The sequence below is a fragment of the Saccostrea echinata genome, unplaced genomic scaffold, assembly GCF_033153115.1.
Source record: "Saccostrea echinata isolate AGI-Se365-2 ecotype Australia unplaced genomic scaffold, CSIRO_AGI_Sech_v1 ptg000063l, whole genome shotgun sequence".
Lineage (NCBI taxonomy): Eukaryota > Metazoa > Mollusca > Bivalvia > Ostreida > Ostreidae > Saccostrea > Saccostrea echinata.
The window spans coordinates 178,037-192,706 of record NW_026889812.1 but is presented as its reverse complement, the minus strand read 5'-3'; the positions used below and the strand labels follow the sequence as shown (position 1 = coordinate 192,706).

Below are 14,670 nucleotides of genomic sequence, written 5' to 3'. Positions count from 1 at the left end.
TATTTTTTTTCACACGGGAAGGGCATATGTTTACTCCAGAAATAGTCATTTTATTAACAATTGCAGATGAGATTATCAAAAATATGTACTTTGGAAATCTTACATGTCAAATTTTACATAAATATTAAACATACAGAGAGAATTCAGGGTAATTTACCCATTTTCACGAGCATTTGAAAACCTAGCGATGTTTTAAACCCGATTTCAATGAATAAAATCTTCAACCCCCCTTACGAAAATAGTCGTTCGTAAGAGCAATTAACATTTGACATTGGTTTTAAAATTATTAATTAATAACTAACGAACTCTTCTTTGCATTATAACAAGTTTTAATGATCAAATTACCAATTATATTGAATTAAATGGATGTAAAATGTAGGCGGGAATTGTTCTTCGAACATATAGAATGAAGGGTAAGACATTATAATTATTAATATCCTTGTCATTAATACAGTAAAACCGTCTGATCAGGAAGTTGTCAAAAAAAATCAACAGCTGATCATGTGTGAGCCTACACATAAGGATTATTTTTGTTTAATTTTTGATTTAGCTGCTTTTTTTAAAATTTACATTAACAAAATATAAGAAAAAAATGTTTATCAGGACAAAAATATTTTACCCATGCTGTTACCCCTGAATTTCTGTAACTGGGTTTATCAACAATTAATTCATTTGGTGACAACCAGATCAGTTAATCTTCACTGTCAACAGGAGAATAATCATAATTTAGCAAGAATGACAAAACTGCGAAAAATAGAGGTTCTTGTGACCATGAATGACATAAAACTAAACCTGTAATTCAATTTACATATACTACCTATACAGAGTTTTCTCAAAGCTGATGCATGTCTCGATATCAAATTATCATAATGCCCTTTAAAATCATTAACAGAGAATGAATTATCATAAATAGTATTTCATGTAGAAAACATCACAATTCTCTCAAAAATTATTGATATAGAAAACACTGAACATAAATAAATCAATATTGCAAAAGCTATGATTAGACGACAAAGAATCAATTATAATTTTAGTTTTAAATTAATTAATCTTTTCTATACAATAAATCATTTCTTATAGCCTAAAGGACTATAGACTAGCTGTCTGTCTATCCGTCTGTCTCTCCATCTATCTGCCTGTCAGTCTGTGTTACTTACTTTTCCGGCTCAACTAGGATATATGGATAAGTAGTACCAGTAAATATTGTCATACGCCAAAGGGCTGAAGAATCAATGATCATTGCTAAAGAATATGAGGAAATTTGGAGAAATTCTATGTAGCGTAGGAACGTTTTGGTAAAATTTTGGACAAGTAAACAGGTGGATAGGTTGACAGGTCGACAGGATGACAGGTTTACGGGTTAACAAAATGTTTGATTGACAGGTCGACGGGTTGACAGATCGGGTCAAGTGCAGTATACGGTATTGTAGTTCCTGCGGATTTTCAGTTTCAACAAAATGAGTAAATAGTCCTCGTATCTACCATATTAAAGTAATGAATATTTATTGTAGTTACATATTTATTCACAACATTTACATAATATACATATTCATTAAGTTTTGAATTAACAATAAATATGGGGAAACAGGACAACAGGTCGACTGGTCGGCAGGTCGCACGACAGGTAGACGTGTTGACAGTTCGACAGGTCGACGGGTTGACAGATTGACAGGTCGACAGGTCGACGGGTTGACAGGTCGACAGGTTGACAGTGTTTGCTTGACAGGTCTACATGTGTTCAAGAAGACAAGTCGACGGGTTGACAGGTTGTCGAGTCGACTAGTTGACAGGTCGACAGATTATCATCTCCAGTGGGTTCCTGCACTAACCCTAATCTCTCGGGTGGATTTGAGTACTAACACTAATCTCTCTGATGGGTTTGAGGACTAACCCTAATCTTTCCGATGGGTTCAAGGACTAACCCTAATGTCTCGGGAAGGTTCGAGAAAATACTTTCCCAATTAGGTGTTAACTGTCGACCTGTCGACCTTTGTTGTGATGGATAAGATTTAGCAATTTGATGTCGACCTGTCGACCTTTATTTTGAGGGATAAGAGTTTACGAATTTGGTGTCAACTGTCGACTTGTCGACCTTTGTGATAACAATACTGGTTAAGTGTCAAATTGTCAACCATTTATAGAAAAACTCTTCTTGTGGACTATTTTTTAAACGCATTTACTTGACGTAATAAGGCAAACACTCACCTTTTTTGTTATATAAAGGAAACTATTTCTTTCCTTATTTTAAATTTGAAAGATGTTAATCGGTTTTTACGGATCATGTGAGTGATACTTAATTTTCCTTGCACTTAAGTGTACCTTGATAAATCACAGACATAGATCAAGTTTGCATGTCATTTTGGTTTCGATGATTATTGACGGATTTATGGCGTTTTCTAGCGGAACCAGATTTCCAATTTGGTTTTAAGCACATTCATAACCTGTTGCAGATATTGAGCTGATTTTTGGTACGTGAAGGGGATAGTATTGCTTATACAATACTCTCAGTATACCTGTTTTAATTTACAATTGCTGTAAGTGAGTGTTTAAAATTTCAGCAGCCCCGGTGGTCAAGCTCGATGAGACGTTTAAAAGCTCGTCGTCAATTATCAGCTTTCCGGGATATCGGGCTACTATTAGTGTCGAACCCTGATTTTTTTATTCATGAGCCAACTGGCACCTAAATCTTAAAGGTCACTTTCAGGCTCGAATTATATAAATGTTTAAGCAATTGGAAAATCTGTTAATGTCAAACAACTTTCCTTCGTTACTACTTTCTCTCGCACTTTGTCATTTTAAAAAGAGCAATTAGTTTTTTAACTTGTTTTCTTACTCGATGCTTAAGCGACAAACTTGTTCACATCAACAAATAGTCAATAAGCTAGTCAGTCATTCATCTTATAGTTAAAATAACAGTTGTCGGAACTAGCAGGTAAATGAATGTTTAGCACAGCAAACATCACTAAAGGGTTGTGTTTTATGATGATATCTTTTCTGTACATGCTAGGTTATTTCAGTATTGAACACACCAAATTTTCACAGCTTGTATAAAAAAAAAGTTTGTGTACACCAATTTCGAACAAAACAATTATAAAACATTTCCAATGTTTCAGCAATCACAAATCCAATAAAAAAATCTTTAAAATATATGCATTGACTAACAGAAATAGAATATAAATTTAATAAGATTAATAATATTAATAATATTTTAAAAATATGATCAGGATTAAGACATTCAAATGCTTCGAAACACATCTGAATAGTTTTACGTGTAGAAAGAGGTTACAATCCTAAATATTTAACAAATAACAGTTTCTAGTTCTTTCCTGCAACTCAGAGCTAAATTTACAATACCTAAGCCTCTTTAATATTGCCCAGGATACATTATATTGTAACATGTGTGAGACTGCTATTGTACAGAGGCAGTGTGATACATGGCTGGTCAGGCTCTGCAAGGACTGTGTGACAGAACACTTCTTAACTGATAAATCCCAATATTCCAAAGTAATAAAGTTTCAGTTCAGTATTGGGACGGTGAGATTCCTATTTCTAACTTGTCTTATATCTGATCACCACCTTGGTCAGGAGTTTAAAAAAAATGAGTGAAAAGAAAGATATGATAAAGAGAGATAGCAAACTGATTTAAAAGAAAAAATGACTTACCATCAGAGAATTGCAGCTAATTTGAGTCAGTTAGGGAAGGATATGAAGATCTTTTAGCACACATAACAGATCTTGTAGATAACTCCACAGGGACATTGACAAACATGTCAAGAAACTTAAAACATAAGTTTATTAAATGACAATAAAAAAAATTTACAGGAAAAAATTAGATATACTAGTAATTAACTAGGATATCGTTGACAATAAAGATGAAATTGATCAATTTGATATCGCTGTAGACCCTAAGAAAATTATACACCCATTGTTGATAACTGCAAAACAGTTTTAAAAAATCTTGATCCTCTGCACCTAATTTTATTCCAGGAGGAACATAAGGGGAAGAACTCTGTAAACTATTTTGAGCATTATCATCAATATCTCTCAAACCAGAAAAGCCTCTCCAAAGCATGAAGACAAAACAAGACTCACAAGATGTTAGATCTTTTTTTCTAAAACTGAAATCACTAGAAGTTAGTTTTACTACTTCAGTCAAACAGATTCCTCCAAACGTTGGATCCCCTACTCTAGTAAAACTGCTGCTTGATGAACCATGATTTTTAGCACAGAAGTAGGGCATTTTAACTGGATGACAAATATTGCTTGTCTTGACAATTGAAAGATATAGATATGTGAAGATACCAGCACCATAAAACTCTACAGCATCAATCGGGTTTAACGTTCATTAAAATCAAGTCAGGGAACATTCCAGCAGACATGGCAGTAACAAGAAGAGAAGATCTCATTAACATTGATTATAAGGATAGAACTGTTAATATTTTAAGGAAGTAAGAGACAAAAAAAATGATCTGATTAAAGTACTGGTGACCTTGAGGTGTTTGTAGCATCTCCACTGGAGACCTCCTGGTTAGCATAAAAAGTGACGACAAAAGACAATCCAAAGTTATCCATACAATTTTGCTACACAGAGATACAAACCTTTCAGTCTGATAAAGAGGTTGTGCCTCTTTGCTCATCTGGTGGTCCTGATGAATATATATGGAGAACAGAAACCTTGATATCGGTGTGGCTGACAGTGGAAGTAAAGCAGAAATGAAAGTCAATTAGCCTGGGAAACTGAAATACAGATATATTACACATACATGCACTCCTGCTTCAAAGTATAAAACATGCCGTTCAAGTAGGAATCATGACAGATAGAGTCACGTCCTTACAGCTGATTATAATAGTTGTGTCCACATTATAGACAGGAGAACAAATCTGATAACTTGTAATCTTGATGATACACCAACCAATATTTATGTTCCAATAAATGTTGAAATGGTACTTTACTACTTAAATTTACATTTGTGAATGATATACAACAATTACTTCCGTATTATTGTTTTAAACCCATGAATTGATTTATTCGACCATATATGAAATTAAGTTACTATGAACTTATGTCGATCGTTTATGATTTAGCAATGAATCTGTGGCCATTTGAAGAGCCTGGATTAAATAGGCATTGCTCAAAAGGTGTTATATATTGAAAACATTTCCAAATGTAAATATTTAAAATTAGATATGACAAATTCATATAGACTTCAAGCCAAATCGATTTCAAAGCATAAATGAAAGATTTCTTTCTTATTTCAACCCATGATTAAGTTGAATGAAGCATAATATATAAATATTGTGAAACTTCAAAATTATCAAATGAAAGAGTGGCTCAAACATTTTTTATATTCACCTGAAATTAAAACCGTCACAAACGATATAAAAATTCAAAACTTTGATGATTTATTCATCTTGGTGAAGTACCACAACATTCAATTAAGCACCAATTCATTATAAGATAGGTGTTTAGGTTTTCTACTCAAATTCACGTAAACGAAAAAATAGGGCCATAATTTTCTTAACGTATTTAAGTTTCTACAGAGGCTCAATATAGGAGTTCATATTTTAATGGACTTTGTTTGTGTTGTTTGTTTGTTTGTTTGTTTGTTGTTTAACGTCCCTCTTGAGAATTTTTCACTGGAATGAAGTATTATTATTGAATAATGACGTCTTAATGGACTTTGAGCTTGACCTCAGGTGGGCATTTTCATCCACGGACCTATTGATTTATTTATATTTCTTAATCTTTTAAACCAAATAAAATATATCCCGAGTAAAACTAAAAGGGGTCAATATTCTACGGGGGTCATTTTCCTTCACATAGAGTATGAAGAGTTTAAGGACGATGCCCTTAAGGGGTCATTTTTTTTATGTCGAATTACGACCGGGGGTCATTATTGGAAGTCGACTAATCGCCGGGGTTTCATTTTTCGACGTCTAATAATGATCCCGGTCATTATTCGTCTTTATACCGGGTAGGCTGATATAATTTGATTAAAGGTAAGAGTTTGTTTTAATATTGTTAGGGATACAAACTGCATTTGTTACCTTTTTTACCTTTAACTTAATTTGTACAAGTATAAGTATTATCAGTGTATATTTTTCATGCAATATTTACCATTAGAAGAATAAATTGTTTACACATGTAGAGGCGGAAGATAAACACTAGAGACTTTACATATATTGTCAAACCATTAATTTATGTTTTCATTTGCATATATCAAAGCAAATAAATTTCTATTTGATTTACCATTCGGTAACCTTCGCCAGTTATGCACAGTTTAAGACGGAAGCGGTAGGGTATAAAATGACTTATAATAAACAGAAAATAAATACACCAGACGGTAATATGACACTAAAACATGGATACGTTGCTTGGTTGCTTGTTTGCTTAACATAACTGAAATTTTCAAACATATTAATGCGCCACCAATTAGCAGAAGAATGGGTGAAAATGTAGACCTGTTGTTGGCATTTAAGACCAGTGAGAAGTGATGGATCTTGTTCGTGACAAGACAGAACATTGTTTTTATGTGGTGTCATCCAATCTACACGTCCCAAAGTGGCTTCACAAATACACTGGTCACATGACACGAAAACGTCAACTGTATTGGCTTTCCGTTGGCAAGGACAACCGCCGTTTCATCACTTAAAGTCAGGTAATTATATGAGTTAACTTATTTCGAAATTCCATATTTGTTGCTTGAAACTACAGTTATCTTTATTCTCTACACATATCTATTCTAGTAAGGACTACCGGTATTTTTCGCTTATAATAAGGTACCGTAATAATCAAGGTTGAATTATTTAACATTTTCATATTTTTTCTTGAATCTATTATTTTTTGTTGCCCTTATCACCCAGATATTTAAACTTGTGTGCTTTCTGTGATCAAGATATTGATTTTATTGCTGCTAATATGTTTCTTCAAAATCATTCTCTTTACTTACGAGGCTTACAATTTAGAAGGCATAGAACTTATCTTAAACAGAAATTATGCATCTTTATATAATTTTCTGGTTGTATATAGCTAGTTGTTAGTCGATAAAATGAAAAGGTTTAAAATGGTTTCTTGAAACCTTTAGCAGTAATAAGGACAGATAATATACAAACAAAAAACCGGGCGTATGGATTGATATATTTCTAAAAAAAAAAAAATCATTTCGATCTCAATGAAATTAATATCAAATTTCTAAAATATTAATTTAGAAATTGACTAAACTTATTCATTATATATATATATATATATATATATATATATATATATATATATATATATATATATATATATATATATATATATATATATATATATATATATATATATTACTTGTTTTTTTATGATATTTGCATCATCTTTCCTTACGAATTGAAGTGTTACAATTTCCTACCGACCGAAGCAATCTCTGATGTCGATAAAGATCTTTTGTTAAGATTTTTGAAATAATACACTTATTTAAAAATATTAGTTTTTAATTAATTCCTCATGAATTATGATGACAATTTAAGAAATATCTTATTAATTTTCATTTTAATATTCAACAAGAAAAAAGGTTAAAGTATAAACATGTAGATTTATCTAATAATAGTTAATAGATCTCCGAAATTTATGATTATTTTCTCCCCTTTTCCAAATCATATTTTTAGTGTCACTTTGCCAACTTCGTTTATTTTGGCCGGTATCTTTCTTATTTCGTTTCTTTGCGTACTTAGAAAAAAAAATCCTGTGCTGGGATTCATAAAAATACTCAAGATTCGTGTTTAAGTTCACTCTAAATTATAAAGTAAATTCTTAGTTAAGAAGAAATTCTTAAGTTATATTCATACAAATTCTAAGTGCAATTCTTAGCTAAGTTTAAATTAGAGCACTTAAGTTAAGTCACCCTAGCAACACATTCAATTTTCCGAACAAAAAGCGCACTATTTTGTGATGGAGGTATTTAGTTCCACTTGTATTACATCACTACTGAAATGTCCAGCTATGTCATCAACATTGCACACTTGCATCCTGGAAATGATAAATATCTAAAAGTCAAAAAGAGTTTCTAGTTAGATGTAATAGCATGGTTTCCTAATGAAAGATGAAGATTTTTCTGTGCGCCATTATTTTTATTTTGATAAAGAAAACTTGAGTATTTCTTATTTACTTAAGACACCTCTTGAGGACGCTTAACTTCAAGTCAATATTGAAACTCTAAATATGTTTGTGAATTACACTTAAGTATTTCTACCAAATTTTAGTAATACTAACTTAAGGAACTAAAGTAAAAAGAATATATAACTTAAGTGATTTTTTTTAAACTTAAGAATATACTGAGAATTTTTATAAATCCTAGCACTGTGATTGAAATTCTTAGGATGAAATATATTGAGATAACGAACAGTATTCAAGCTCAAAAGTCCATTAATCAATACAAAATAGGAGCAGAGCAAACACGGACCTCCAAACATCAGAGGTGGGAACAGGTGCCATGGAGGAGTGAGCATCCCCTGCCGACCGGTCACACCCGCCGTGTGCTCCTTGTCATGATCGGGAAATAACGGAAAAATCCGTCGACAATTCAGTGTGTAAATAATGGCCTAACAATTAGTATGAAAAACGTCAGTCAGCATTTGACTCAATGATAAATTGTATTTGCTGACAAGGTCATTGTATCGACCATAGAACTTACGAAATGATGGCTTTAAACGAGACAGCTGATATTCTTGTTTCATCAACTTATTTGTCAATAATTTACCTCGTTTTAGAAATTGTACATACGTAGAGCATGCTCTTGCATATCGAATCAACTGAGAGATCTATACCCCGCATGCAGGTGATGAAGGTATATTGCTGCATAAGTAAGGGAAGTTGACGATTGAAAAGTTAGTCATCACTTTTATCATAAAGCTTGGTTGTTAGATTACCATTAACGTCTTTTTCAAGTAAAATATCCAAATATGAAACAGATGTGTCAGACTCTGTGGTATCTTTTATCTCAAGTTCACAAGGATATATCGTATCGACATAAGAATGAAAATAGCCATTGTTAATTGACAATACGTCGTCGATATATCTAAATGTCGAGTTGAAGGCCACAGCAAGTGTTTTCTTCTCTTCACGTACAAGATTTTGGACAAATTCTGCTTCATATGAATACAAAAAAAGGTCTGCTAATAACGGGGCGCAATTGGTACCCATAGGAATTCCAATAGATTGTTGGAAGACCTGGTCTCCAAAAACCACATAGATATTGTCAATCAGAAACGCAAGCATCTTTTTAATGTCAACTTCAGAGTACTTGTGTGAACAATCAGAATGTTTTTTAACAAAATAATTTTGCAAATGACCAATGACAAGGTAAGTATATTTACGAGTTCCATTTTTATTGAAACAGCAGCTGTCAATGATATCAAAAAGCCTGGACTTTAATTTATCGTGGGAATGGTTGTGTACAAAGTTGAAAAGTCGTAAGTTTTTAAGCTGTTGATTTTGGTAAAATCTTGTGATTTCAAATTTTCCAAAAGTTCCTTGGAATTTTTAAGTATCCACATCTGATTTACACCACTTCTCGAATATATTGTTGCACAGTACTCTTGAAGTTTCTCCTTCACCACTGTTAATATCTTAGTGAGGAGTAAAGATAGAGGCTTTGTTGAACATTTACTGGAACCCGCTATGTATCTTTGATTGTAAGGATTTTTATGAAGTTTCGGAATCCAATATAAATATGGTAATTCAAATTCATTTTGGTTGTTTGGAATATTAAAAATATGATTTTGAAGAATTTCTTCCTTAGAAAGGGAACTATGAGTATAAGTTGGATTACCACTTGTAGAATTAAATCCAAGTTCCTCTAAAATACATTTAATATAATGAGCCTTACAAACAAAGACAATGTTGTTACCTGCTTTGTCAGCAGGGACCATTACGTACTGATCATGTAATCTATCTAATTCTTTTTTCACTTCTGGATTATTGAATACAGAAGGATAGATGGTTTTCATATTGCCTCTCAATCTTTTAATGCGCGATTTTAACATACATCTGATACATTTAATCCATTCTGACAAAGTGTCAAGGTCTTCTTTTTCATGTCTGGTCCATCGCCTGGCGTAGTCCTCTACAGAATACATAATATTTATGAAATTCCGACGCCAGTTGAAGGATCTTGGTTCCCTAAATTTAGGACCTTTTAAAATTAGTGATCTAAGATCCTCATTATTAACTATATTTACGTCACCAGTAATAACGTGTCCAGCAGGACTATAGTTATAGGGCGAAGAAGAACATGAACACGATGGAGGATTATGCTTCAGATATTCGATATCCAGGCCCTGTAAAGTTTTCTTGTAATTAAAAAGTTTGGAAGCAAAAGTCGATGTATATTTGTAGGAAATACAAGGTGTAGTCTTTAACTTGAAATATGATGGAATACAAGACTGGACCCTTTTGTGATTAAGGATATTACTTATATTAACCGCGTCAATTCCTTTGTTGGCATATTGAAGCTTAAGGAAAAAACGGATTGTTTTAGCTGCATTTTCTTCAGTAAAACGCGGGGGTTTAAAAAGCCTATGATTGGCAATATCCATAACTACAGATCGGAGCCTATATTCTGGTGTCGAGGAATCAAAAAATGGACTTTTTCAAGAAGACTATTTAAAAGTTTCAAAGGGACAGAGTAAAGTTTGGTGCGAATATGATGTAACCCTAACTGTTGATTTACGTAAGGTAGTAATGAATCAAAAGAGACATCGTGTATTAAAGGTTTATTGTAACACCGATGCCCATGACTACGCTTACGTCTCTGTGTATGGTTAAAAAGTCCCATCACATTGACATTGTTACACTGTGGACTGGAAAGATTTCCAACACTACCGACATTGTCATTACATCCATAGGGAAAGGCTGTCCCTAGTTTTCTTATCCAAAATTCTTCTCGTTGTCTACGGAAAGGTGTACTCAGTGATGGACTGTTTGTGTGGTGGTAAATCTTTTCCAGAATTCTAACTTTCATTGACAAAATTGAATGATCAGGTAAATTAAAATGTTTATATAAAAGTTGCTGACCCCCATTATTTATCTGAAATCTATGACCTGATAATTTCTGAAAATATTTTATGCGTTAACATGCATTTCTGTAGAGTTGAGCTAAAACTAGGATTTCTTTTTACGCAGTCGTATGCGCCTCCTGTGTCAATGCAACTGTCACTTTTAACCAGATCAGATGTTCAAATCAATGCATATAAAACATTAAAAACCTATTAATTAAAACATAAAGGACGAAATGAAGGAAAGATAGTCATATTCATCAATAGTAATTATTATTTCCATCCTCAGAATTCTGAGCTGTGAATATTTGTTAAATATCAAATACTGATTTTAATTATAATTTTAGGTAGTGCACATTTTTAAACTTGATTCAAATACCTAATTTAGAAATGATTAGTTTATGTAATAACTCAATATTTGCCAAAAGCTTCAAATACTTTGGTATAATGCAATTATAGAGATTCTTACCTTCTCACACGGTCTTACCACACAAAGCTTCTCTACTGAGTTGTGGGAATTCCCTCGAATGTGTAAGGGAACCATAACAAAGCTTAAAGATTCAGTCAGTGACTGACATAACTGGGAATTTCACATTTTAATAAATGAATGAAAAATAATTCACTTAATTGTCAAATCTAAATAGTTCTATTGTAGTTGAAGGTCAAAATATTAAAGTCTAAGGTATGGTGTGTCAAATTTATACACCAGAATACCTTTGATCATGCTCTACTAGAGAGTAGTATGAAGCTTGTTTATTGTAAAAATATTATTTGGCAATGTTTATTTTTGTCACTTAAAATGGCTTCCGTAAAAGCGTATGCTTTGCATTCAAAATTGAATGATCGATTGCTTCAAATTGTTTTACGTCCAATTCGGGATTTTTTCAATCATATAAAGATATCGTCGTATACCGGTGAAGGAATTCAAATTAAGACCTTCACTCGGCACATGCCTACTTTGACACAGGACCTCTGTTTTTAAGTTCTCATCTGAAAGACCCGTGACTTCCACTAAGCCACCGTGACTGGTTAAAATCTCTAAAGTAGCAGACTCTACTACATTTGTCAATCTCTACAAGGAGTGGCTTATATTTAAATTTCATGACTAATACTAGTGAATCAAGAGTGATGAAAAGGAAAATACACTAATATGAACATTATCGTAAATTTATCAATATTAATGGGGAAAAACCATGTCAATGATTGTGTTTAAAAAACAAAAAAAAATCTTATTTTCAGAGCCACAGGATCTACGGAAATTTAGTTATGGACCACCACGCAAGTTCTCATGACGTGGCATGGTGTGACTTATGTAAGAAAGATATGGTAAAGGTTGTCTGTGAAAAATGCATCACCAAGCTTTGCATGTTCTGTGCGGGAAATCATCACATTTCATATGAGGATCACAAACTAGTCACATCTGAGTCCACTCTTATTTACCATAGACTAGGCACATTTGAGTCAACTCCTATTTACCATAGAAAAGGCACATTTGAGTACACTCCTATTTACCATAGACATGGCACATTTGAGTCCACTCCTATATACCCTGAATGTGCCTCCCATGAGAAAGAACTTTGTGAGATGTACTGTAAAAACTGTAAACTTCCTGTCTGTAACACTTGCCTGGCATCTGATGAACACTGCCATCACAAATATGCAAAAATTTTGGAAATTCTAGATAAGACAAAAAAGAGAAAATTGAAAAATACAAAAGTATATTAAAGGAAAAAATTAGTCCTACTTTCGAGGACATTGCAGCTGGTGTACAAAACAGAATAGATCAGTTAGAGAAGGAATATGAAGACCTTTCAACAGCCATGACAATACATAAAGATAACTTGCACAAAAAAATTGACGAACATTTCAATAAATCTAAGGCTGAAGTTAAGAAAATGAAAAACAGACAGATGCAAAGTTTGCAAAACCATTTCGAGGAAATCAACGAAAAAATTTCCGAGATTAATGATGAAATTGGTGTAATTGATAAAGCTGTAGACGCTAATGACATTTCAAAAATTTTTGAAGTAAGCTTCGACGCAGATCAGCAAAAAAAGCTTTTACCGAAAATTGTCGCTTCTGTACCAAAATTCAATCAAGGTAAAATTCAAGAAGAATTATTTTCAAAATTGTTTGGAACGTTATCGCCATTTAATCTTACATCAGAAAAGCATGGCTACAGGATGAAGGAAATAGAAGGACCAACAGAAGGTAGATCCGTTTCGTCACCAGCAGCTGGAGCCCTTCCTAAAGTCAACAATCAACAGATCTTGGATCAATTTCTCAAGTCTTATTGAAATCACAAGAAGTTGGATCCTCTCGTTCAGTCAAAAAGAATTCCCCAGAAGTTCCATCCCGTCCACCTGTCCCACCAAAACCATCGAAAAGGTATTCCCCTCCTTAAGTCAAACAGACATTACCAGAAATTTTTTTTCAAAATGCTTCTAAATAAACCAGTGATTTTCAGCACAAAAATAAAGTATGTCTAGGTTTATGAATAAATATTGCCTATCTGGGTGATGAAAAGATATGACTGTCAAAATCACAATATCATGAACATATATAGCATTAATGAGGATTTGCACTCAAAATAAAACAAAGGCGGTGATCTCATTTATGCTGATAAGAAGGATAGAACTGGGAATATTGTGAAAAATGAAGAGAGACAAGAAGTAATGAAACTACAGAATTGGAAACCTCTAGGTGCTGTAGCATCTCCTCTGGGGTCCTCCTGGTTACAATGGAAAATGATGACAACAAACAATCAAAAGTGGTTCGATACTTTGGCTCAACAGAGATGAATCCATTCAGTTTGATGACAATGATAATCCTCTATACTCATCTGGTATTGCCGATAAATACCTATGTGAGAACAGGAATCCTGATATTTGTGTTGCTGACCATGGGGCTAAAACAGTAGATATAGTCAATCAGGCCGGAAAACTAAGATTCATATATATTGGGAAAACTCCTGCTCCACTAAATAAAGGGTAAAGTTCAAAAGGAATCACTACAGACAATACGATTCACATCCTAAAAGATGATTAAAATAATTGCTGTGTAAATATCATTAACCATAATAAACATTCCCTACGTTACATAGAGTTTGGGTTCCGACCTTATTGGATTTGTGTAGATACAGCTCACAATTCGTTGCTGTCGCAGTATTGGATCTTTGGTTTCCGAAAGAGTGCAACATATCAAACACTTGGTGTGAAATTGGTCATATTATTTTTCCTTTGAGGCTCATGTATCCATATGCCCATGAGATGAAACATGTAACTGATGAAAATTGTTAATTAGTGTATATGTCTAGAAAATCAATTATTCTTATTTTATATTCATGTCAGTGTAAAATATGCATGAATTAAGTGCTATAGAGAGATTGTTATGAATTGTGTACAAGATTGGCATGTGTTATGTTGAGGTAACTCGTTAAAACGTCATTATGCAAACGCTCGCTCTGTGATCGGAAGGTCGTGTGTTTGAATCACGGCCAAGACCGACCTAAGTCTATAAAAAGATAGGTATCAACCGTTCTTTCGCCAAGGGTTCGGCACTTTAAACGCGGGTATGTTAAGGCTACACCCAGAGATATCCTACTTGCCTTCACAATATGACGTCATAGTAAGCTGT

At 33.2% G+C, this 14,670-nt stretch overlaps 1 protein-coding gene across 1 annotated transcript; it reads left to right on the top strand.

Moving 5' to 3' along the window:
* Positions 1-12,300: 12,300 nt before the first annotated feature.
* On the top strand, positions 12,301-13,331 carry LOC133175579 (uncharacterized). Its single transcript, XM_061310697.1, has 2 exons — positions 12,301-12,649; positions 12,796-13,331. Exons 1-2 carry the CDS (start codon positions 12,301-12,303, stop codon positions 13,329-13,331), a joined length of 885 nt encoding a protein of 294 aa, XP_061166681.1.
* Positions 13,332-14,670: the final 1,339 nt, after the last annotated feature.